Source organism: Calonectris borealis, chromosome 4 (assembly GCF_964195595.1).
Source record: "Calonectris borealis chromosome 4, bCalBor7.hap1.2, whole genome shotgun sequence".
Lineage (NCBI taxonomy): Eukaryota > Metazoa > Chordata > Aves > Procellariiformes > Procellariidae > Calonectris > Calonectris borealis.
This window is the reverse complement of record NC_134315.1, coordinates 17,641,304-17,668,520: the sequence shown is the minus strand read 5'-3', so window position 1 is coordinate 17,668,520 and position 27,217 is coordinate 17,641,304. Positions and strand designations below refer to the sequence as shown.

Here is a 27,217-nt window from a genome sequence, read left to right as displayed (position 1 = left end):
TTAAATTACATTAATATCTAATATTACAGCAAAAGCTTTAACAAGTCCTAATTTTCTATATTTGTATATTTTCATTATATAATGTGCGTTATGACTGCACATACAGTATTCCACATTGTAATGCACAGAGCAGAAACAGTTTTCACAGAACTACTGTGAAAACGACATACTTTTTAATTTACAACACCCACTTGCAAATACATTTTTAGGGTCAGGAGCCTTTGCTCATATGCTGGCAAAATTCCTATGAAAATAATTTTTTTAGAAATTACTCTCAAAAGTATACAGCAAATGAGGGAGGCATGAGTCACTACGTAGTCCTAATAGACAAATAAGAAATAGGAACTAATAAACTCTAATCTTGCCTATTGATGGGGACTTTTCTGTCTCATTCTTCCAAAACACAGTTTAGATTGCTTGGTTTTTCCCTCTGTAAAATGGAGGCAATTTTTATTTATGCACCACTCAGAATTACTGTGGATTGATTAATGCGTGCAAAGCAATGAGTCATTCGGTATCAGAAGTATCAGTCTATTATAAACTGAAGTGTTCTGTCATAGGAGGCTTGTGGTTACAAACAAATTTATCTGTAAAAAAGGAGATGGAAAACATCAGTTGCACACGAGATAATTACTTTTCATGTCAGTGCTTCTGTTAGTCTGTGCATCTGAAATACACCCAGAAGCTCACTGTTACTGTTAGGTATTTGGAATGAGACCTTGTAGTACTTACCTGAAACTGCTATTGAAGTGAGAGGTGTGACTTCAGTGAGAGTTTTGGCCGAGTAAGTATTGCAGAATTGGGTACCTTGAGTCCATAGTTTGCGGTTTAAGTGGTGCATATAAGCTAGTTCAGGCATCTGCTCAGACTTTCTAGCCTATGACATAAATACTTCTGGTCTAAAGAGAGATCTCAGATAGACCTGTGGGTAGTCATATATTGTGTAACATATATCGTATTGCATTCTCAGGTCCTTCAATCCCCAGGACTCTGATTTCTCAGCAGTAGCCTTCCTATTCAATCAAGAGTGTGTGTGCACGTGTGTGTGTGTATGTGTGGGTGGGTGTATATAAACATACGTGTGCCCACACACAGACAAACATGTATGTGTACACAACCCCCCCTATATAAATGTGCTTTGCCTTTTTGGGTGTACGAGTATATTTCTGTAAATGCTCACCACTTGTATTTATACATCTATGAGTAATATCCAACTTTCAATGATAATTGACACCATGTGGCTTTCTGTATAATAATTACTTTGGGACAAAAAACCTTGCAGATGGTTTCAAGAGTGACTCTAACTCGCCATCAATGTAAAAAGATTAAATAAGATGAGCCCACTCCCTCTGAATGGAGTAAGCCATTTTCATTGATTTCAATGGGAGCAGGCACAACATCATTTCTACAGCAGACAGAGAACATGTATTATATTCATTAAATGAAAGTTTGATTTCATTGCTCTTAAAATTATTCATGTTCTGTTAGCAAATGGTTTGAGATTTTATAACCTAGAGCATTTGCTGAATTCTGCTTTGTATTTTCCTCACAGCAATTGGAAGGACCCTCATTCCTCGTTATTTTAGCACTGTCTTTGAAGGAGGTGTAACAGACCTGTATTACATTCTCAAGCACTCAAAAGAGTCATACCACAACTCATCCATCACAGTGGACTGTGATCAATGCACCATGGTCACTCAGCATGGAAAACCCATGTTTACCAAGGTAACAGGGAAGACTCAATAAAGCATGTTGTTGGTTTGGTTTTTTTATTGGGTTTTTGGTTTTTTTTCTTTTTCAGTGTATATAAGGGTGAAAAATATTGGCTGTTGCATTTTTCTGGTAGACTGAGATTATTTCTAATACTGAAAACCCTTGAAGCCATTTAATTACTATTTTCTATATTCATTACGTGACTGGAAAATTCTGTGGGCATCCTCTGCAATTCTCCCAGAAAGATTGCAAGAGAAGCACATAATGCCAGGTTGCCAGAACCATCAGCTGTCAGAACCATCAGCTGTATGTGAATTAAATTCAACCTGCCCATCTCCTTTTCTCTGGGCTCGATTTTAAAGCAGCGATGAGATTTCGCATTGCTGGTACCTACCATTTGGGATGGTATGCTTTACATTTGATGCTTACCCTGTCCAAGGACTATAAATCTTTAGGAAAATAGTGATTTAATACAGTAGGATGCTGGTCCAAAGGGCAGGGAAGTCAATGGAAGGAGTCAATTGATTTAAACATGCTCTGGATCAGGCAGTTAGTGAATATTCAATATTTGTAATTGATAGTGAATTATCTTCATGCATTGGCCACTTCTAGTCCTGTAATTAAACTGAGTGCCATATTTTTACAAAAAACAGTACCAAAAAGGTGGAAAATAAAACAAAAAATTTTTTATATTAAAAAAATCAGTAAACTGATTTTCAAAACGGAAATGTACCCTTTTGTAACTTAACAGGAAATGATGATTTTCTATCTTGTACCTGTTCATCTGTATGAATTTTAACCTTTGTGTGCAGAAAAGCACAAAAGGAGAAGGGGCCACAGGAGGAGATAACCCATCCTTGTTGCCCTTAGCCTGCAGGACTGTGGAGGTTTTAGAGTCAAAAAAGGCACCGGCTGTTGACAGCATCATGACCAGGGCCCACGCGGCTTATGCTGTTTTAGCATGTATGTGAGTCCCATCCCTTTGTAGTGTCTTCCCCGACATCTTCATGGCTCTCGGAGTGGGGCTCAAAGAAGAGGGAGAGGAAGCCGCTGGTGTGCGGAGCACTGGTGAGCTGGGAGGTGTGTATTTAATGGTGTCGTTGTTCCAGCTCTGCCACTCCAGCCTGCTGTGACTTACATAGACACCATCAGAGAGAGAGAAAAAGATGCGAAGAGACCAGATATTGCTCTTTGCTACGAGGAGTTGTGCGTGCTGGCCATGTGCAGAGGATGTGACGAGGGTGTACATTAACTCACTCTTTGTGTAGCTCCCTAAAACGATTTCTGTCATTTCCCTTTGTGTTAGCTTTAATGCAATAGCAAATAGAAGGGGTTTTTTTGAATCAGTAAGCAAAACACACTTTCCTTCATTCAATTAGTTTATTTTACTTACCGTAACAGCACATTACAGTGTTGTTACTTTGGAAAGGAGACTAGTATCCAGCAAGTCAAAGCTAGACCAGCAGCAGGGACCGGGCTGGGTGCACACCTCGTGTGAGGGGGCCACAGCCGCCTCCCGTAGCACCGTCCTGCTGTGCGCAGTGTGCGCTGCACCCCCGGCAGCGCACCGCCTGCTTCAGCCCTGACGTTTCTGTTGCGGATTCCAACATACACCTCAGTATCCTGGTAGAAAAGTTCAGGTGGGGATGTGATTTGGATTCTGGGAGAAAAATTAGGGGGTTTTAATGGCTGTGTGTTTAAAATATGACTGTGTTAGTAAGAGCAAATTTGAAATAAAACACAGTAGTTGGTGGAATAAGGGAGAAAAGAATATATTACTCTCTTAGAAATAAGTCAGAGCCGAATGTTGTCTCAGCTGTGCGTGTGTAACTTCTAGCAGAGATACTGAGGGCACAGATCTTGTACCCAAAGGTAAACTCGTAACTCACAGCATCAGTGGTGGAACAAAGTAGACCTCCCATAATAAGCAGCACTCCAATGGACTGCATAACTCCTTAGATCGTGTCTGAATTTCACCCAGTGAAACTACCACAAAGGGGTTTTTTAATGCAAAAATACAAACTAACTGTATTTGTTAATAGCTGTTTCAATTTCACAACTTGTAAGCTACAAGTTCACTAACTTCTCATATAATGGGCTGAAACCGTTCTCATCACATATTGAATCAGGAATCCACAGCTGCATTTTATTCATTTCGACATTTTCCTAGTTAGAGCAATTCACTCCATACTGCAATATTGGACGAATATATAAAATGGCATTTCCAATTTTTTTTCAAACAAATATAGGTAGAACATGCCTAACAGTAACATTATGAATAGTCCAGCTTGTCTTTAGAGGGCAAGAGTCCTTGTAAAGTGTCACACACTTTAAAATTGTTTTATCAAAGTATAAATAAATACTATAAAGAATTGAATACCGTTCAATAGCATGAATTAAATGTGGTAAAAGAAGAGACTGAAGTCCTAACTACCATGTTTTTATCTGGCAGATACTTCATTTTTTTCTCCAAGTAAAGGAAAGCTTTAGGAGTCCTCCTAAGCCTCTGTTTTCACCGTGTTTACCGACACTCCAACTTTATGTGTAGGCAAACTGTTTTTCTGCAGTTAGCGATGTTTATTTATATTTCCCGATAGATTGGCAGAGGCGAGCTTTGCCTTCACCACTAGAGCAGTGAGCACCCCGTGTTGGAACTGTTCTCCACCTGCACCCAACAGTGGGGCCATCAGCTGGAGTTTATAGGTGAAGCCCTTGAAACTCAGTGATTTTAATCCTTACTAACAATCTCAGGCATTTCCCAGATTTGCATAAGCTTTGGGTTTCTTTTCAAGCACACAGTCAGGTTTGAGAAATGGTCGTTAATAAAAGGGGAAGAGTTTAAAAGATGCCTGGTGTTAGGAGAGCGAGACTTTGAGCAATAAGGCACAGGACCAAAGTTCGTTTTCATAGGTGCGAGCGGTTGGAATTCCTACAATTAATAAGTGCAGTGAAGGGGTTAAAAAGCTATTGGTTAGTTTGAGAAATGTTCTTTTTTAGTTTTTTTCCTGGCCTAGTCTAGAGCAACCACGTGATATACTGAATGCCTGCCAGCCTCTTTCTTGTTGATCCTCCGGAGACCATCTGTGCTGGGGGCATTGATTAGAGTGTGTCTGCTGGGATTACATCTTTTCTGTTGCCATGCCAACTAATCAGCTGATTTTGGTTACCACAGAAACAAAATGTCAGAGCTCACAGTACGGTAACATGAATTCAGCACAACAGAAAATGTTTTCTTAATTGGAGACCCTTTTGATTTTTGGATTCTATGTAAAAGGCAGCTTTAAAAAAAATAAAAAAGAGGTCCATTTAAAATAAGAACTGCACCAATTTTATTGATTAAAAGCAATGTGTAAAATCCTGCTCTACATAAGGAAATTAAATTCCTTTATAAGATGTATAAATTTTTACCACTGTGATATGAGGTATGTGTTTCAGTTTTTCTATTAAAATTTGTTAATGCCAGTGCATAAAATAAATCTGTTAAGAGCTGTGGGGTTTTGAGCTTAACAGAAGAAACATTTGAGAAGCCACAGGTATTATTATAAAAAAAAATATTTTAAACCTGAAATATTCTCATGTTACCTGGTCAGTAATCAGAATCTTTGGCCTCAACACAGTAACATTAATATAAAATGTTTTTCTTCTGGTATGAATCCTTATGTGTGCACATATGTACCCATGTGTAATTTCTTGTCATAGTGCAACTGATGAGAAAATCAAAATCAGGGTCAAATGACAAAATAAGTCACGTTAAAAATTTGAAGGCATCACTAAGGTATGTTGAAAAGGGCAGATCAGAACCTGTTGCAAGATTCTGCTTTATAGGTCTATAGTAATCTGTCTATATAGTATGCCTGTTAAAATTACCTACATGTTTTTCAGAGGAGGAAAAACTATGATGACATTAAGTGAACTGTTAACCAGAAAAGCCACACATTGCCCAAGTGGGAACTAGCCAAGTCTGAGTTGGGGCTTGTAAAAAGGCTACACAGACTCAACTGAATCTAGGATGGCTAGTTGTTCAAGCAAATATTAGTTGTACTAAAATTAAAGTTGCAGGAACCTTTTCTTTTGAAAGCTGTTACACCCTGTTTCCACAATATCTCTGTACCCTGCACTTGCAAGTTTACTTTGAATAGGAGTTGTAAGTCTAAACATGCAACTTAAAGAAAAAAATCAACAACAGAGGGAGTTAATTTTCAGACCATGCATCATTTACAGTACTCCAGTCAGGATACCATGCTGGGCATGTATTTTGCACCTTAAAGACCACCACAGCCACAACTTTTTTCCACCTGTTGTTGGTGGAAAAAATTGTGGACAATTGTTTAAAAGTCCCCAGTAATTTATTTTAGTTTTCATTTCAGTACCCACTTGCTGCATTTATTCGTCCCATATTTTCTCTCCTTTCTCGGACAAGACTCCTCACAAAGCTGCGTGAGCCACTTTCTGTGGAAGCAGCTCCGTCGTCCACGACTGCAACCTCTTTGCTCCCCTGGCTCTCAAACCTGCTGTGGCAATGCAGCTCATGCAGCCTGATGGCAGACACCCCCTCTAGCTTTCCTTGGAAGGGTGGGGTTAATAAAAGTAGATAAGAAATGAAAAATAAAAATGGGATAAAATGCCTGGAAAAGACAAGAACACTTGGAAAAGACAGGAAGGAAAAAAATAGGCAAAAAATTAGGTTTGGCCACAGGCATTCAAGGCTCTCTGTACTTCAACTGGACATGAAAGGAAGGTTTATATGCCAAGCTATTGTAAGGAAAGGGCAACATAGAACAGGTTGGGAATGACTGGTTCAGCAACTTGACATCAAGTGTACGCAGTTGCACCACAGCCACCTCCACTGCAAGGTTCAGTCATTAATTGCCAGTAGCAAACTGCGAAGGAAAGACAATTGATGCAATAAATAAGATTTAGCACACACAATATTCTATGTTTGTAAACTGTTATAAAATCTATAGTATTATAAGTTACTGTCTCTGCGGTAAGGCCTATGAAGTCATTTTCCCACACTGTATTTTTCCCCCCAAGAGAAAGAAAAACAATTAATCCAGCAGAGATGAACAATAGAATACTGCTCTGATATTTTTGAATGTTGTTTAATCGATGATACAATACCAGTGAAAACAAAATTCCTGGGAATTTATTTCATGCATTTTATGTATTCTAGGTATGCACAGAAGGACGTCTTATCTTGGAGTTTACTTTTGATGATCTTATGAGAATAAAAACATGGCACTTTACTATTAGACAGTACAGAGAATTAGTCCCACGCAGCATTCTAGCCATGCATGTAAGTAATCCTTTTTTCACTTGACCTAATGTAAAGAGATGAGATTAGGTTTATGAAGAACTCCAGCAAATTTCACACCCAAGACAATTAACTATAAATATTTTGGTTTGCCTGCAACTACATCCATTTGCAAGTTCTTTCATCACTCACTTGTTTCTCAGTGCTCTATTGTTGCCACTGTTGCTATGTTTTCATTTTGTTTTAGCACATAGTTTTCCTTTTAATCCCATTTGGTGGTCTGTATGGTTTGGGCCCATAATCTATTCTTATTGATATGAACTACAGTAAATTCAGTGAATTTTCATCATTGTAGGTAGGAATTATATTTAGTCTTTAAATTAAGCAAACTGTTAGCCTTGTTTGAGACAGAATATAAGCAATTACCATATATTTACTTAGAAACCTTTAGAATTTTAATCCAGATGATCTTTTTTCACATTTCAAGACTTTCTTTTTTTTGTAATTGCATGAAAACACACACAATGGAATATTAAAATATTAAATATTCTACAGGTTGATGTCAAACTGTTATAAAGTAAGCCATTGGAGAAAAACAAAGGACAGAGTCTTATTGCCACTTTCAGTTCTGCACTGTAGAATCGTTCAGATTAGTAGTGCAATAGTAATTGCAGGACTATGGTTTTACAGAGGGTAAGAACACAGGCCCAAACATGTGCCCGTATTTTGACATCGATTTACTTATATATCCATAGATAAAGATATATTCTTAGTGAGGAATTTTAAATAACTTAAGCAGCCTGGACTTTTTTGAAAATGCTATTACAGGCCTGTAGAAAATACCTTTGAAAATCTGCCCCACCATTTTTGTCTCAGAGTTATTTTAGAGGGCTGATCTTCTGAACTCTTCAATAGTATCCCATTAAGGTACAGTGAGGATGGCTATGAGCAACAATACGTATTTAGAGGGCTGCAATTCAAAGAGGGTACACCAGCTGAGGCAGCAACCAGCAAGTACTAATTTTAGTAATGAGATTGATCTCGTTTTAAAGAGGAGGCTGGTCTCACAGGTAAGGCTCCTGGCTAGGGTCAGAGAAGGACTGTGCTTGCATTTTCCCTGTTTAATTCTGGGAAAATAACTTAGACAAGGGTTCTCTGGCCCGTGCTTAATGCCACTTGTGTGATCAGCTCTGCTGAAGGTGGCTTGATGAGTTCTCTCTGCTTCAGTTTCTTATCCACAAAATGAAAGCAATACCGTCTTTATTTCTGCCTTTATCTGCTTAGTCTCCTGGACTCCCAGCCAACAAATGGAAGGCTCAAAGTGTACTGTGATCCCTCAGGAAGCTCTTTGGTGGGTTCCTGCTCGCTTACGCCCCTGTGCATGACCAGACTTTCTAGGTCTCTCTCTTGAATGGGTAGGGTTGGAAAGAAGATACTGGAAAACAGGTTTTATTCTGCTTCAATTTCATAAGGTTTTGCATTTTTCTGTGCAAACAGAACTCTCTTGCTTATGACATAAATTTAGTATCAATGTGTATTTTTTCCATAGGAATGGCATCTCTCTTCAGAGAACCCGCCCTGCACTCCACCAAGCACATAGAGAAAAACAAATAGACAGAAACCAAAGTGAAAATTCTTTTTTCCTCTGTTGTTTAGGCACAAGACCCTCAGGTGCTGGAGCAGCTGTCCAAAAACATCACTCGAATGGGTCTGACAAACTTCACCCTCAACTACCTCAGGGTAAGCATACTATAGCTGATGATTATTGTGAGCATTTTTTAAAAGTTACTGTTAGCTTTGAGTCAAGGTAATGAGAACAGAGCCTGTGTCGGTCAGGTAAGAAATGGACCTTACTCTTAATAAGGATGAAGGAGAAACACAGAGACTGTAATAAAGATGTTGCTGCTAACAACATGCCATTAAAAAGGGTAAGAATTTTATCATGGAGTCAAAGCAATGTGTGAGTAGCCAATGCTTTTAAAGGTCTTTCTTCTCAGTTTTGAATAATGGCTTCATTTTTTGTAAGCAAGAAGTTCCCCACCATTTTTCCTTTCTGCTTCACTGTTCCGGAGAAAATGGCTGCTCATTCTTATTAAGAGCTGCCTGTCTTCTCCAGCTCTTCGACCTCCCCTCTCCCAGGCAGAGGCAGGGCTGAGGGAAAGCTCAGCTCCAGCCCCGTTTGCAGCAGTCCCTCAGAACAGTCCTCCCTTCACTTGCCTCTGGGAGCCTGAGCTCCCTCCTCAGCCTTACACTGAATCGAGTGTGTTTTTTATGATTAAATAATGCATTTGTTCCCATTGCTTTATGACCCTTAAAGTGCATTCAAAGTTTGGAAGTTTATTTTTATTTTTGAAAGTATTCCCTGGTGTGGGCTTACAATGCATACACTGAAATACGGGTCTGTAGAGTTCCTATTTCAAGGTTAAAATTCAGATTTTTCTTATTTCTAGACATGCCATTAGTGGATAAAATGAGGAAAATTACTCAATGATACACCAAGCTAACTTGGCCAGGAATATCTGATTTTGTTCCTTTTAATTGTGCGAGTAATTATTCAAGATGTTTTTTTAAGATAACAAGAACACTAGAAAATGCAGGTTTTTTCAGCCTAATGTGGAGCTGTACCTGACAGTCTATATTTTAGTTGCCCTTCATTCAGGTCTATGATCTTTGTAACACATTCCCTCTGGGTGGAGTCCTACCCCTAGAGTGTTTTGAACTCTAAGGGGGTCAGTGTGCAGACTGAGATGTGTGGTGAGATCTCTCTCACTGTATCCCTATAGCTTATAGACAGCCTGTAGTTGTCCTTACTCTCTCAATATGATAAGCCATTGCTGATTGTTGCTTATGTGGTGTTAGTGTAAAAGTTACTGTTCAAATTATAGTCTGAGTTATGCAGGGCAGGTCTGCTGTAGCGTAACTGAAAGAAGAATATGGCATAAAACCTCAGAGGAATAATACATTGCATTAGAATTTTTCCACATATAAATACAAGAATAATATGTGTATGTTGTGCATATTGTATTCTCACAGTTAGTTTAGTCTCTGGTTTGGTACAGAGAGCGACCGTTGCGCTTTGGCAACACCCCTATAACCACACAACCAACCATTGTTGTCTCGTGGTGAGGCATCCTAGAGCACGTTGTCCAGAAATCCCCACTGGAGGTTCCTCCTCAGTCACACCACGTTTTGCATTACACCCGCGTGGCAAACTGGGCAGCAAGGAGCTGGCTTAGGTAGGCTATTTCCATATTTTCTTTCTGAATTTTCCTGTGGCGCAAGGCATTGCCCTTCTTTTGAGGTCTTAATCCCCTTAGCATGACCGGACGCACTGGCAAGCACTTGGGCTGGCACACGCCAGCAGCAGTACCCAGTAGCCGTCTTCCACGAGGCTCGGAGGGCCATGCTGAATTTGCAGCGCTATCTCCATCACCGAGCCCTTCCGGGTCCTTTGTGGCATATTCTGTAACTGCTGAATGTGACAATGCAAATGAGAAAGGCAGGGTCCCTGTTAGGACGCAGCTGGCATCAGGCACCCATGCTGCTCCCCTCGTCAGCATCAAAAAAGAGAAAGGAAGGGGGGGAGGGAGAAAAAAATCCTCAGAAAAAGAAAACTGGGATCAAGACAAGCACTAAGGAGATGAGCAGTGAAGTGGAAGGGGATGAAAAGATGAAGTCTTACTTTCTTTCTTCTTCCAGACTAGTTTTTTTAGCTTAACAGACAACATTAGGTCTCTGGGTGCAAAGCTTCCTCTGGCTCCTGCTGTGGTGATTCCAAAAGGAAATCTTTTTTCTCCCAAGCCAATTTTTGCGTCTCTCTTTCTTGTGCTGAGGAATTGATCATTCTGCTCTTTTTTCAGATGTTCAGCTCATCATGGGAGCTTGTATTAAATCATATATTTCTATTTTGATTTACTCCTTTCCCAATTACTTTCTTCTGTTAATTTTAACATGAAATCTTTTCTGAACTTGGGATTGTAAAATCATGCAATAAAAAAACATAGTAAATGCACTTAAGTTTAAGGTGTTTTGTTTTGTGGTTGGGTTTTTTTTAGGTCAGCATTTTATGATACTTTATTCAGTCTTCCTAATGTTTAGTAATTAGCACTGTTACATGGTTTTGAATAAGGATTTTAAACTAAACATAAAAATGATTTTCATTTTTTTTCTGCTGCACACAGCAAAGGCTTGTGATACTTATAAGCGAAAACTTCACTGATGGGCAGAATTAATCATTTTTATTCTCCAACGTGCACACAGCAGCAAGCTGTGCTGCAGTCTCTTTAAAGGCAGAATTTAAGCCTGGATTTCAGATGGTTGTGATATAAAGGTACAGCCTGGATTTTTTACGCTCTAGACATCACAGAATGCTAAATCGTTGCTAGTTGGGGTAATTGCAGTTGCTGGCATGTAAACCTCCGTTCCAGAGTGCCACATGCCTGTAGAGCCACAGCTTTGGGTGCGTGCCCTGGTTTGTCTTCATTCACTCTGAGTAAAGCTGTCCAGCATAGAAGAACATTTAATATTTAATACAAATTTAAAATATATCTTCTTGGAACCTGGAAATGAAATGTTTTGTCCTGTGTCATTTGCCAAATGCTCTCTCTCCCTGTTTTCTCTGGCTCTGTATAAAACCATAGGCTTCCTTTCTTCCTAGTTACTAGTTTGTTTTGTTCCAGTATAATTGATTACCTCATCAATGGGGTCAGCATACTTTGCTGTAGCTGCTGACTAGGAGTTGAATAGGCTGTCTCAGAAATAATGAGCAAAACCTTGTAGGTTTTAAATTAATATCAAGCTTTTTAAAATGTAATTTCTCATCAAGTCATCAAGTAGTAGATATTACAAACTATCAGATAATAAGGCCAAGACCTATATCCTAGGCTCAGTTGGTACGAGTCCAGGAACAAACAGGAATCCTGTACAGAGTTTGAAGATGGAGATAACACTTAGAAGAACAGTTTCTACTAAGCTACAATAATTTAGTCTCCACACATTATCTTCTTTTTTTTTTCTATGTAATTTTCTAGTTGCTCAGCTATTTTATTTAGATCTTCAATGCGTAATGGATTTGAATGTACTCTAAAAACAGTAGATTTATACTAGCAGCACTATTCACAAATTGGAGCTCAAATGTTTCTTGCTGCCTTCTATAAAATGATTTATTTTGTCAAAATTTCTGACATTATAAAAAAGCCAGCCCCTACTGTCAATTAGGCAGGACTACCTGGCCTGAGCCTTGAAATATAGGCTCTTGTATCTTGCCCAGCAGGCTTTCAAAATTTGTCTCTGCTTTCTTGCACTGGTTGGATTGGAATGATTTCTTAGTGCTCTTCCCCAGATGTAGCTATTGCATCCTCCCCATGCTGTGGGTCTGCTCTGGTAGCCAGTTTATTGGTGTTAATGGAGCCGAATCTGCATCTGCCCTTTGCAAAGAGAGAGTTTGCGTGGCAGAGCCCTCCCGCTCTGCGTCAGGAGAGGTATCTAGGCAGGGGAATGCACACTCCCATTTCCCCTTACATCCTGTATGATTATATTAACCAAGGCTTATCTGAGCTACAAATTATCCAATTCGTTTGTTTTCTGTATAAACCAATAATGAAGTGTTACTATTGCAACACAGAGGACAATATTTCCTGAATCCCCACTTTCACTAATTTAGTTCCTCACTAGACACTTTTGGATTTCTTCTGCTAGGAGGATAACATGAATTATTTAATGGGACGCAATTTTCTAAAGGCGGTACTTACATTGCAATCAAAAGCTATTTGTATATATACCCATTGTGTATGTAAAATTTTATTTTGCACATGCAAAACAGACATGCGTGCAACAGCTTCCTTTAATGTGCAAGGAAATTTGCTTCTCTAAATATGGTTTCATGCATGGAAAGGATATGAACTCAAATCATTTGGGAGCTAGTTTGCTCCTAATATGTAACAGTTTGTGGCAGCTATCTGGTCAATATTTTACAGCTGTTTGTGTATCTTCAGAGAAGAAGGAGAAAGATTACCTGCAAGTGTGTTAAGGATGCAAAGTCAGGTACTCAGGGAAAAGAAATGCTATTGTAGTCACCCGTGCAACATGAATTCGTTTCCCTTTGTGAGTCATCATCTTCTAACCACATCATCACGCATTGTGTTTCCCACAGACTCCCCGACACATGCAGTGCAGGGGATGACTAGACTCACTCAGTAGCAAGTGCTCCAGTGCTACTCATTTCCTTGTAGGTTTTTCTGCAGTGTCATTCTAGTATCTCAACTGCAAATGTTAATGGCTGCATAGCACCTACCAGCTGAAGAGGCATTGTCATTCCCGGTGTGCACGTGTGGCATTGAGGCACATGGATGAGCACCGGGGCACTCGGAGGGGTCAGCTAAGGGGAGGTGGCCATTCTGAGAAAGCAAGGGCCTGATTTTGCAGAGCACTTGGAATGTCATCTCATCCCATATACTAATAACAAAACTATTGCCGTTGGATGCAGTCTGTTGTCTCGGGCTAGCTATATAGTTGAAAAAGGTGTTTCTGAGAACACACTGGTGAAAATGCTTTTTACATGACTTAGTACCAGAGTAGAGCTCAGGGGCAGTTCATTAAAGCAGCATTGGGTTACTCTAAGCTCACCCCTTTTTTGTTCTGCAGTTCCTGCTTCGTGCTTCTGCCACATTTCCATGTCTTCAGTAGATACGAATGAAGTCTTACACACAGCAACTTCTTTGTGCTGTGCGCTGAATGGGGGGTGTTAGGGAAACCGAGTATGTGATCATGTAGCCAGATGCTATATCCTAATGGATATGGATAAGAAGTTCTATTAAGGGTTCACAAGCACTCAAAGGAGGGGGTTTGGATCATATAATCATTCTGGAGCTTTTCCTATGAAAGCTGTCAAAATTTTAAAGAATCCTCGGAAGGAGATGCTGAAAGCAGACATAACATTTTGTAGACTTTATTCCTATAAATGATGGAATTTTTCAACCTAAACCAATTCAGCTTGGGGCAGCTCTCCCCAGGAAAATGCAGTCAAAATCAGAGGGTTCTCACAGAAGGATTCGGATGACTATAGCTGGCTATCTGTAATCTATCTGTGCCAACTATAATTAGCGGATTCTGCCAAGGTTTTCTGGTAATGTAATTTCTTAGCATTTATTTTAGTAATGATCACAGTGGTTTCTGTTCCTCTCTTTTATGCATCTAATGCTTTATAGACAGTGTTATATGTTACTTTCAGAATAATAAATGAGAAGAAATGTATTCTTTGCAACAGCTCATACAGTCAAATGTTAGCTTTTCACTTTTTTAATAAAGATACAACATCACAGAATAGTTATATCAAGAGTTATTCCATCATAAGCAGGAAGATTAGAGAAAACGATACAGCAAAATTTTTAAAAAAGAAGTGGTGAGGGTGGAGCGGGTGGAACAAGGGAGCAGGGATGGGAGAGTTGCGGAAGACAGGACAGGTAGAGAATGAAGCACCAACTTAGAAATGTTCTGAAGAGAAGATGGAATCTGAAGCAATCTCTGGATAGGACATGGGTTGGAAAGATAACATTCATATTGTAAACAATAATAGTGGTGTGCTTTTCATCCATTGATATCTAAGCGTTTTATTAAAACAAATGAAGTGTTTTATAGATGGGAAAATTGTGGCACACGAGAAGCAAAAAAAGATGGAGCAAACCCAATAGCAGTTAAAAAAATCATGGCAATTTTAAACGAGACTTTGGAGAGTACAGTGAGCTGGTGCAGTAGTGACCACTCCTGCTTCTCATGGCTCAGAAACAGATTTTAGTGTCTGCAGATAGCGGGAATTTCAGAAGTCAGTGAAAAATGGGCAAAAAGAACAGATTGCAAGTGATTAGAGAACAAATTGGGATTTTAGCAGAAATAGCAAATTTTACCAGTATTCTGGAGATGGTAATGGCCAGTCTTCACACAAAGGGCACTACTAGTCTCATGAGTATCAGTTAAGGAGAAAGATATATTGTGTATGAACACAAGCCAGCTATCGTGCCCACTGGACATACAGACCATATGACCTTTGAAATAAAATTAAGGTCTGGACTAATGAGAACGGAAGGATGATAATCAGCGATGTGAGTCCTTGAAGCATCCATGAGTAAGAAATCAGAATGAAGTTAGGTTGGAGCAGTTTAAAAATAAAAAAGTCAGAAGGGTAAAAAGGAGAAAAAGAGAGACAAAGACAAAGCACTAGCCATATGAAAACAAGCTACAAGATTTGAACTAATAATGTTATTTCAGAAAAGAAAAAAGATGAAGAAAAAAAGTCCAAGAACACAGCCACAGGCTCTCTTTTTAGAAGACCAAATTAAAGCTTGGACTAGTATGCAGTGCAGTCATAAATAATAATAACTATTAATTAAGTTTAGGAATGAGAGCTGCAGAGGTACGATTTGTATGAAGACCTGAAAACGCCAAAACCAGCTTCTTGTTCAAAGCAATGAAAACAGCAAAAATCTTAATTAGTTGTTTAATATTGAATATCCACGGGTGTTTGGTGCAAATTGTTGTGCAGGGAGGGGTGGGTGCTCAGAAGAGGTCAAGAAGTAGGCTTTAATGCAAAGCTGGTGGTTCAAATCTTTGTTCTTGGAAGCAGTTATTTTAGAACCTGAAGTATTCATTGTGGAAAGCCTATGGCAGCCCTGTGATCTGCTCTTGATTTGGAAAGTGAATACTATACCCCCACACCTCGTGTTTTTAATCTTCAGAAAGATTATTTCATGAGTCTGTTTATTGTGATATCACAAGCAACTAGGTCATATAATCTTTTTAAATACATTTCTATATGTAGTTAACTTTACTGCTTAGCCTGCTTGTCCCTTCCCCTTCCTCTGCCACTCTTTCTGTAGGTAAAACAGCATTACTGCTTCCCTGTCTCTGCTGGAGAGATCTTCTTTGACACATCTCAAGATGAAATTTGGCTTTTCTATCTACATATTGGCTTTTTCTCTCTACATATGTTGGAGGTTTGCTTTGGGCTCTTGAGTTTGATCCTATTTCTAGGATGTTCCTGAAAAGCTCTCATCTTTCTTGTGTGATGCCCTGATCCTTGTCTGTATGGAGGATGCCTCCCCACTTCGTCATTCAGTCTGTCTGTATACTCCCACTTTTTCTGCTGTAATCTTGCCATTTTATATTCACAGCAGAAACCCTAAAAACCAAAACCTGTGAGGTTTAGAGACTGGCACACACAAAGCTAAATTTGTCTTCCAGTCACCACCCTTGTACTGGTGCAAGCACTGTCAGAGCTGGATCAGGAGACTGATCTGATGAAAAAACTAATCTACCCAAATGATGACCATCCTTATTAGCTCCCTGAGTGCTACTTGTGTTGGGCAGGGAAGAGAACATTGTATGGATTCATATCAGCTGGCATCTGTCTTGAAGTTGGACCTCATCTCCAAATTTGCCAGCACTGAAAGGAGAAGACATGAAAGTGCTGGGGAATCCTAGAGATCCTAAGCTGTAAATTTCCCTTTCTTACTTCTGGATCTGAGAACATTATAGTGGTTGTGTCTGACCTATTATGACCTCACACTGCTATAAATTTATTCACTTCAGTAGAGTGACTACTGACTTTCAGCGGTAGAGTTTAGAGCAGACTCTTGCTCATACCAGATTACCATGTTTTCAAATCAAGTTTTGTAAATTAAAATAAGCAGAAAGAGAAAAGGTTGATTTATTGCACTGGTTCGGAGTGAAAAACAGAATTCTATCTATATATATGTACATGTGGATATAAATGGAACACACATTTTTGTAGGTTCCTTATGAACCACACTGTTTAGTAATTTACTGATTAATTGCAAATATTCTCCATTTGTACTAAACTATTAGAACTTCGGTAAACTTTTTCACTGCTGTATGTACATATATATGAATATATCAGTGTCTAGCTGCTGGTCATTAATGTGCAAATCTGTCCATTGCTTTTGATTTGTAAGCATACCTTCTGTTCATGTTAAAGGAAATATCAACAGGTGTATCAAATTAATAAAGAGAAGCCCATGATTTTGTGTTTACCTTACTTAAGGTAGACCCATTCTGCAGACATGGAGAATCTACAGGCAGTGCCGATGAGCAGAGGTGCTGAACCAGACCTGTACTGATGCATACATGAGGCTTGTGAGCAGAGTGGAGGCAGAAAACATTATCAAAATGATAACACAAGTTTCCAACTGAATTGTGTAATTTCTGGTACTGTATTCTGCACAGCTAGAAAACTGTGCTGTATTGAATATTCCTCCCTACCCCAAATCGCTTCCTTAATCCTGTGCCATGTTACCTTTTCCAGTCGGTGTTGCTGCCTCACCGTGACTTCATAATAAGGCAGTTTGTTAATCAAAGATCCAGTTCAACATCCATTAAAGTCAATGGATATATCTCCTTTGATCCAAATGTCATCTCATAGTTTTTCATTTATTCAGAGGTCTTTTATACCCATAAAATCCAATTTATTGAAATTAATTTCTCCATTCCCTTGGGCAATTTTAGCCATGAAAATGCCATGCTTTGTGAGCAACAACAACAACAAATGGTTATTTTTATTGCTTGGTTTTTTTGTTGTTTTGTTTTGGAGTTGCGTGACAAAAGAAAATTAACTTGATTTAGCCACAGATTATAGTTCTTAGGTGAGCCCAAAGGAACAAATATCAACTTGGGGATCTGTCTGGAAGAAAGGGTTTAAGAATAGAAAAGAATGAAGGAAAACAAAAGAATAGTGCTTTCATAGCAAGACAGAGAATTTTCTCATTTTATTAATCATTCAGGCAAAACTTAGAGCTGATTTAATTAAAGGACTATGCACCATTTCTACCCAAGATAAGATGGTTTTACTAAAGTAAGTATGAAGCACATGAAAAAAAGCCCACAGCCGTATTCCCTAGCCTAGATTTCATAGCGTCTCATTTATTAAGCAGGATTGGACCCAGCTATGCTGGATCAAAACCTCCAAGGAAAACACAAGCACTGTCTAAACAACATGGTGTTGGTGATGGGGCAGAGATCACAGTACTCTCCAGAGCAGACCTTGTCTCACTCTGGTGCTTCGCTGCACCAGCTTCATCAGGAGTATTGCCACTCTGTATACCACAATGTAATGTAGATCCCAAGTCTACAAGAAGGCAGAGGTTTCTTTCTAGAAACTTTCCAATCAAAGTAATGAAATATAAAATGGAACAATCTTCTGACAGTGATATGCAAAGGAAGGAAGTACAGTTTCAATCTTCTAAACACTACACCGGACCTTTCCACTGATTAGCTTTTGACAAGATGTGGTAGAGCTATGGTGTCATTTGAAATATTATAGTCTATTTAATAGCAAGTCTCTGTCTTTTATAACTCTCCCAATATCGTGGTGATATTCCAGTGTATCCTTGGATGCCGTACTGATTTTCTTTTCCAGTGTGTGAGATGAAATGTTCAGCCATACAAAGGAAAGAATATCATATATTCTATTGCTAAGTGCCCTTGAACAATGTAATTTTTAAAATGAATTAATTTTATGAAAATAATTGCAATAAGAAACAGAACATGAAATACAGCTTGCTCATTATGATAGCTAACAGTGTAAGGAGAATGAAAAATTATTCAGAACAAAATGTATATTCTTGGATTCTTCCAATGTTATCACCCAAATCATATTCGTGACACTTTTTGTTTCTTTTGTGCACCTCCTTGGTGGCTAATTGTATCTTGAAGACCATCTGGTCTCTTTATTTCTCAGCTTCTTCAAATTCTGTCTAGCTTAGTATAAGGATGGTTGGTTCCTATAGTCTTATTTTAATATTTAGATTCCTACTGTGGGCCACTTTGCTACCTAAAGTAAGCTTCCTGTTGCTGTAATAAATGGTAAGGAAAAATTCTGCTTTCAATTACACAAGTATACAAACTGGAATAACATCTCAGAAAGCAGTGCCTTTCTCCAGAGTGACGTAAGTAGGTGCAAAGCTTGTCCTGTGGTATTTATATATTTCATTACCTTTAGTAATACAAGGAATGAACACTATCAGATTAATCAGTGAACTTCACAGCAGCAAAGGACATGTGGACACTGTCATATTCTGACCTCCAAGGCTTGCTCCCAAGCCTCTGTCAGTCAGCCCGGTTCTGCTGAGACCACAGGGAACAGCTATGCACTGCTCGAGACTCTTCTGAGTACGAACCCAGTTTAGAGGGAAAACGCTTCCTCCCTTCTAGACCAAAAAAAAATAAAAGGACCACAAAAGCTTCAAGAGCTTTCTTTTTCTTTTTCACTGACTACTGCAGTAGGGATTAGAAATACATGAAGCAAGAGGAAAAGGAGCAAAACCAAAATCTACCCACATAAGCCAAAGCACTCTAGCCCCCCAGGGGGCTTGAGAAGGATGCTGTCTATGAAGATGCTCTCACTTCTCTGCTTACACTGTCCTCCCACGTTTCTTGCACCAAATGCTGCTAAAGACCATTTCCTTGAAGAGGATAGAAAACCAGAGAAATCGTAGGAAGGATCAAAATATAAAACAAAATACTTTTTTTAACGCTGATTGGTTTGGACTGATATTTTAGGCTTTTTTCTCTCCATTTCCTTTAAGTGAAATTAAAGAAGAAAGCAGCTATGAAGACAGTTATTGGTCCTTGATAATGCCTTTGTTTGAATGGATGTTGTGACTGTTTAGTACTTCTCGAGATGGATGTATCACGTCAATTTTTACCCCTAATTTATATTCTCACACAAACCTAAAGGGAGCTTGCATTTTTAACTTCCAGTGTTTCATTTCATTGTTCAAAGTTTTGTTCTTTTATAGTTTCTTTCTGGACAAGAATTAGGTATTAGAAAGAACTTTAGAGGGTATCAACTGCAAGAGGATTGTTGATTTCAGTGGAATTATACTGAGTAATTAAAAAATCAGGCCAAAACAGAGAAAAAAACTTAGAGGAAAATTACATGCATTTAATATTATTCGGGCTTGCTTTGACAAAGCTTTTAAAAGGTGAGCTTAAATTTTGCTCACACTCATTCCTTTTAGGCACGTAAACGTAAGCTTTCCCAAACAATTAATACAGTTCATCTTTGCTCAGCTTCCTACTAGTAAGGCTGGAATCAAGTTCTTGAGACAGTGTCTGAGGCTAGTTATGGATACAGTCGAAAAAGCTATTCATCTATATATGTAATCATGGAAGGTGATGTATATAAAGGTGAAAACAACCATTTGTCATCACAATCTAGCTTAAAGAGGATCTGTGCCTTGGGAATAAGGCAATATGGGCAGTTTTTCTTCTCTTTAGCTACTTTATTCATATCTGTAGGGGCTGTCAGAAACATGCATTTAATAACACTCAACTCTCTGTGTTTTAATAAATAATGCCGTATGAATCTATAGAATATCATAGAAATTGTGATTGTGCAGAAAACGCCTTTGGTGATGAACAATTCAACCTCCCTCTTGGGAGCGCTCAAAAAAATTAAACAAAACCCAGAAGAAATTAATCTATGATGACTTTTTTGTTTTTTTGCTTATCACATAGATATTTTTACATGAATATAAAATTCTGTGTTTTCCCCAGTTTTAGTTGAAAAAAAAACCCCTATATTAGTTGGCCATTTTAGGCAGTGTGTTACTGAGGCAATGGGAAAGTCCAGGGAGTGCATCTGTGGTTGGTTATCAGTATTAAACACCTTGAATGAACTGCATAGCATCAGGAAAACCAGATGACTTCAGCCATCCAAAAAGTACAAGAAAATGCATTGCCTGCAGGCTCTTGTGGCTATTATAAAATAGAAATAATTATGAAGAGGGGAGAAAAGTTCATCCACGTACATTTCCTGAACTATATGTCCATGACATCATTGAAAACGTGCCTGAAAGTTCTAGCATAGTAAAGCCATTTCCTATAATGAATTTTGTTATGCCTTCTCATATTTCCTGGGGACCCAAAAATCTAGATCTACCTGCACTCCCGTCATCATAGTATCTGATCTTTTTGCAATTTTTAATTTTTTATTCTAGCAATATTGTTTTAAAAGCCATTTATACCCATTGCACAGGTGAAGAGCTTTAGGATGCTCCGAAGGACGTAAAGCCACAGTCAGACTTAGGGGCTTCACTACAGCCTTCAGCTAGAGGCTTATCTTTGACGGGAGTTCATTGCTTGGGACACCACAGGCATCTGTGCCATGCCAGTTTCAGCCAGCCGTTATATTTTTACAGGACAGCATTGGAGGTGGTAAGTGATGCCTGGCTTTATCTGGTATTCCAGAACCCCTGCCCAGAGATCTTGACATGCAGGTCAATGTCCTCCTTAACCTGAGGGAGTTCAAAGCCTCACGTGCTGATGCACCGTGAACAGGCTAAAAAAATAGTGTGTGCTGTGAGCAACCTATTGAAGCTGGGCCACAGTGCAACCAGGAGGCATGGCTCCCTGGGTCAGAAAGGAGAGTACAAAAAAGAGCCAGATTGTCTCAGCTGATAGGGAGCATGGCTGAGTAAGAATGAGGACTTCTATGCTCCAGTCTTTGTTCTCAGGATTCATTTTTTTATTGAAGAGCTACTGAACAGCAGGTTGGAGTGAAGGTGCCAGTGGTTGCTCTTCTATGTACTCAACTTGAACTTCTACGTACTTAAGCCATCCAGGTCTGTCAGACTTAGAGCTCATTCGTCTATTCAAGACCCTCAGGTTATGTCCATCCTTGTACCTTAAACAACATCTAGCGATGTTCTTAGGTGCCTGAATGCAACGTCTATACTCTTTTAGAGTTGTCCCTGGCCTGCTTTGCTGACTCTCAAATAATTCCTGGGCACAGTTCAGGAGCTGGCGTGACGTAGAGTCCATTGCTGGAAGGCAATTTGTATGTGGTCTCCTCTCTTGGTGCATGAGAAAGGTTAACATTATGAAGGTGGAACATTCCCTGCCAGTTGGCCTCACTGCCAGAGAACAGGGCTGGCACATTTAGTTTACTAGGGTTGCTATGGCTTCAGGGGGCTTAAGCACACTATTTTGTGAATTCTGAGTTGAGTATGTGCCAGGCTCACCTCAACCAAGGTAGGTGAAACACAGGTGGCTCAGCAGGACTTTTATGGCTCATATTCTTGGAGTTGAATGCTTAAATGTAGGTACTCTTTTTTCTGATAATGTATTCAGTGGTATGACCATGGTCACAGGCCAAGAATGAGCTTGAAGACCAGCTCTCCTCTAATTTTTTGCCTGATATCATTACCACTGTTTCATTCCTTTTTTTCTATATTAACAGAAATGCATGCTTGTGCGTACCTACTCTTTCTGTCACAAGAAAATGCTACTATTGTTCTCCTGCGTACTGGGATCACAGTTGGTAATAACAATTTGCTCTGTCAGCTAGCAGGAGAAATGGCAGTCTCTTTTTGCTCCCCTCCCATATACACTTCTAGTAGTGACAGAAATACCTTTTACTTGCCTCTCTGGAAGAGGCCAGCTGCCTAGACTGGAGGTAGGTGTGTAACGGCCAAGCGTCAAAGTGCCCAACTGGTACATAACACAACATGTTCCAGGATGTGAGGACAGCTCCTGAATGCCGTGGAGAACTTGTAACACTTGGAAGTGTGTATTTAGGTCCACAAAATGGGGCTAAAATCTGAAAAAAATGCCAGCTCCTTCTTGAATACCTCTGGTCCTTGTGTGCCTGTCTGAGTGAAGTAAGAATTTACGCTTTGATTTCTTTTGTTAGTGCTGCAAAGTCATGCAGCTTGCAAAGATTAGAGGGGTTCCTCCTTTCTGAGTCGCACTTTACAACAGAATTGTTAAGCGCTGAGTGCAGTGTTTTATTGTGGTGATATATGAGACAGAAGGAACACAGCTTGACTTTCAAACTCCAAGCAAGAGTTTGCAGTGCTAGCAATTAGGAAAAAGATATTTGTACATGTAAACTGCAAGTCTTATCTGGAAATCACTGTGAGATAATAATCTTGGGACCTTATGACGTTATTTTACCAAGACACAAATGAAGTATAACAGCAGTTTAAGGACCTTGTTGTGCGAAACTTTGCACAAATCTAGTAATAGATCAGCTGGTCTGTTTTTAAAAGGAGGGAAGGAAGACTATTTATTTCCCCCCAAAGGAACTGCTACAAAGCTATTTTCCTTATCAGAAGAACACCTTTTTCCTGAATCTTATCTCTTTGACATTTGTTCTGTATAACCTAATGAGGGCAGGTGGAACACCATGGGAATGAGTTATTGTTGATTTGATATAATTTTAACTTTTGTTTCAAGCCTGCACATGGAGTTGGTATTTTGAGCCTACATTTTGCTTATTTGTGACCTTGGGCTATTTTATAGTCAATAGAAGGAAAAAAAAAATAGTGCTTCTTTTTAGTGCTAGGCTGCTGGGTGGCTCCAAGTCTTATCCAGAGACTGTGACAGAGTTTCTATATATTTTTTCTTCTGTGAGCAGTACAGAGTGTTGCTTGATCTCCCCACATAAAATGGTAGAGAGCATTCGTGATTTAGATTCTTCCCTGAATGTTTGATTTAGACCTCTTACACACCTCGTAACACTGTTGTTATGTCATCTTCTTCATGCAGCCCATCCATAGTGGAGTAAGGGTGATCCCCAAGAGCTCTTCTGAGTCTGGACCTGAGAGCCACAAGCCTCCACAGTACCATCAGTCTCTGCTCCAGAATGACCCTTTCTGGGAGCTGAAATAATCAGCAGTAATTAGAGCTAAAGTAAGATAGCTTTCCTTAAACAAGCCAGCAAGGATCTGGCTCAGAACACAGTCCTAAAAATGCCTTTGTCTATCACCAAGCAGAAACCTTCTCCAATTGCTTTCAGAAACCCACACATGGATTGGCCGTCCATACCATTTTCTTAAGCAGCATTTGTCCCACATCACCAGTTTCAGCCACACATTTCTGCCCACATGCTGCCTATTCCCTTGTTTATTTTTTGGACAGATCTGTTCCCCCAGCTGGTTTGCTGTACAACCACACAAATAGCTGGGCTCGCACAGCAGTGGGGACAGAATGGTGCTGCTTAAGCTGGCATTGCCATCTAAGAAACAGCAGCCTTAGTGTAGTGTCCTTTGGATCCTGTCCCTTCCTAAAGCTTCCACATGATTTCTTCTGGCCTTGCTTTCTGGGAGCGGGGGAGAAGGGAGAGAAGGCAGTCAATTATTACTAACATCTCTGAAACAATGTTTTTCCTAACTAGCAGGAATATTATTCAATATTCGATGGGTCACTCAATCACAGGTTATACAGTTGGATACAAATACTTGCAGTCTTCTTGCTTCTCAACAAGAGAAGAGTTTAACTCATTTTTCTACTTAGCCACAGATTACTGAAGGATTGGGGAAACTGGGGCATACCTAATGAGTATAAAAATATTGCCAGCATTTCTCATGTTCTCCACACCCTAAATGTTCACTTCGTGGTGCACATACCATATTGCTTCCCAGAACACCGAGAGTGGGGTTCTTCTGCAGTCAGCAAAACTAGTTAAAAGCTTAAAAACAAGGGGTCTTGAAAGAGCATATTCCTGCTAAAGCTTTGCTGGTCAGTAGTGTCTGTAGACTAATTTATCCTCATGACTTGATCAATTGACTCATGCCATAATGATCTCATACTTTTCCCATGCAATCTCAGAATATTTTTAATGATTGGAAATCCCTGGCTCTGGCTGTGCTTTATACCTTGTGTCATCTCTTAGACTTCAGGAAATTTCTTAGCAAGAGTTTCCACCTTTCGGTGGAGCTAACTAAAGGGCTCTCCAAGCTGTACGATTCTTCATCATCCGCTCCCAGAATGAAACCACTCGGGAAGAACAAGATAAATCAAACAACATAGGCAAAGACATAATGCAGACAATTCACAATAATAAAGTAGCTGCATTAGTCTCAAAACAGCAATTCAAAGGAGCATAGGATTAAGCAAATACTGTATATGCCAGTTCATTTGCACCATCTGCTGAACCAAGTATCAGAAGGGGAAAGGATAGTAGACACATGGGACTGTGTGTTGAAATACATTTGGAAAAAGAAAATTGTTTCAGAAAGCTATGAAAACAAAAATCTGGGTGCTTACAAGTCTGCAGCCAGGAGAGGGAAGGAAGAATGATGTCATTTCATAGACCTCAGAGATTTGATTTTTTCATTTACCATTTTTAGGAGTGGGGAATGTTGTGGAGCTTAATATTATCTACTCTGGAGTCTAGTTTAGACTCAGGTAGGAATTGCTATTTAACTATAGGAAACACAAGTGTGGCAATTATTATGCAGAGAATAAGAAGCACAGGTTTTTCAACTGTGCTGTGATGTACATGCAAAGTCTGGGCTTGGACCCAGTCACCAGGATACGGCCACAGACTGACCATGGTTTAGATGGTTTAGACAATGCAGCTGTTTACTAAGAATGTGTTGTGTTGATCAGAGTGGGTGATAGGCGTTTGGATCCTTTCAGCTGATCTTTGGGTCAATAGTGTTGCTGAGGATGCTTTCCTGTAAAATATGATTGAAGGCTGAGAAACTCGTTGTTCAGATCCTATTGTGAAATATGTGTATTAGTCAAGAGATTATATTGGACTTATGTGTTGTCAAACACAGGAACAGAATATAGGGAAAAACGATCCCAGTATTCCTGTAGTCTGGGAAGTGGTGGTGCATCTCTGAAGTGTCATATGGTGTATTAGGATATACCAACCCATTTCAACCACTGAAAATACGTGTTTATTTCTCTTCATCAAGACTGCTTAAACATTGGAAGTTACAGTTTTTCCCTTGTAATATAAATTGCTATAAGAAACGTAATTGAATTGTTGCTTATCTAATTGGTAATAATTACACTTAAGAATCTGTGCCACAAAAGATAATGGCTGTGGAAGTCAAAAGGCATTTGCACAGAAGTTTAACTTGGTGATAAATGGTTTCCTCTGTGAGATGACACACAAGAGCTGCAAATACTGTCCCGTCTTTAAAGACTTGAAAAATTCTGGCTTAGCTGCGGGAAAAAAAAGAGGGAAAGAATTTTCTATGTCCTTTTCTTTGGTGTTGAATAGGACAATATTTCAGAATGTGACTGTAAAAATAAAGGGGTCCCTTAAAGAAATACAATAAAAAGTAGTAACTGTTTAGGTAGTTTAATTTTCAGTTCTTATAGTATTGGAACACCTCAGAATTACTGATAAAAGCATCATTGATTCATAGATGGATGGTGTTAAAGGACATAAGGCATCAGCAGAGAATCCAGTCTGACTTTGTGTATATCACAGGCCATTACATTTCACTGAATTACTGCCAAACTGAGCCCAGTGGCTCCCATTTCACTGAGACATAACTGGTGTTTGACAAGAGCAGAAAGTATCCTCACAGTACCCATTTCAAATTCTGGAATTATTAGTTTCCTTATTACATAGATGGGACATAGAGTAGTTCAGGGAACCATTGGAAGGTCTTTCTGGATGCTGCATGCTCTACCAGGAGGCTATTTTCTCAGGGAAAAAAAAAAAAAGAAAACACCACAGGAATCTTAAGGTCTCAGTAACTCCTTCCCCATAAAACTGACTTCTCCTGACACTAGTGCTGATAATGAGAATTTGACGATTGTTCTGTGACTTGTGTGATATTTTCAGTCCTGGCTGGAACACATTAAAAAGCTGTTTTGAAGATAGAGGATACATTACTGTGATCACACTAGCAGAAAAGTTCAAAATCTCTCCTTGCTCTCTAAAAGCACTGAACTGCTTGAAGAAAATTGATGTGTTAGCATAGGCAAACCATGTGCCAGAAGTAAAATTCACATTGCCTTGCTCACGTAAGAAGATGTAAATTGTAAATATTTTTTTATAAATAAAGTATAAAAAGCCAAATCATAAGTGTTGTTGTGGTCAGAGTTTGCAGAGACAGACACCATGTCTTGTGAGCTTCCGGGGACATTGTGGCCACACTGGAAATAAGAGCTGCACTGTCTCCAGCAGCACCAGGACCACTGCATACTGTCTACATGCATCAGTAATGTATGGACAGTGCTATCTGCAAGTGGTCACAGATTTTGGCTTCCCGATCCAGAAAAGTAGGTCTGTCCAATTTGTCCAGTTCCTCTTCACCATGGAAAACAAATAGGACATCCCAGTCACCAGACCTGTAGCTGTCATTAGGTAGACGATGTTCTTGGCATAAGTCTCTCTGGCTGCATTTCCGCTAGTAAACCAAACAGAGCTATGGCACTGAGTCGAGAGCTGGCATATAAATATCCACCCAGGTGAGCTGTTGGCACGTT

At 39.4% G+C, this 27,217-nt stretch overlaps 1 protein-coding gene across 5 annotated transcripts in view; it reads left to right on the top strand.

Annotated features, from left to right (window-relative positions):
• Positions 1-27,217, top strand: part of LDB2 (LIM domain binding 2) — a 224,073-nt gene that overhangs the window by 169,193 nt on the left and 27,663 nt on the right. For all 5 annotated transcript variants that reach the window (XM_075148822.1, XM_075148820.1, XM_075148819.1 and 2 more), the window contains exons 3-5: positions 1,553-1,725; positions 6,887-7,009; positions 8,624-8,707. In XM_075148822.1, the coding sequence (XP_075004923.1) occupies positions 1,553-1,725; positions 6,887-7,009; positions 8,624-8,707 (380 nt within the window). The remainder of the gene's footprint in view (positions 1-1,552; positions 1,726-6,886; positions 7,010-8,623; positions 8,708-27,217) is intronic.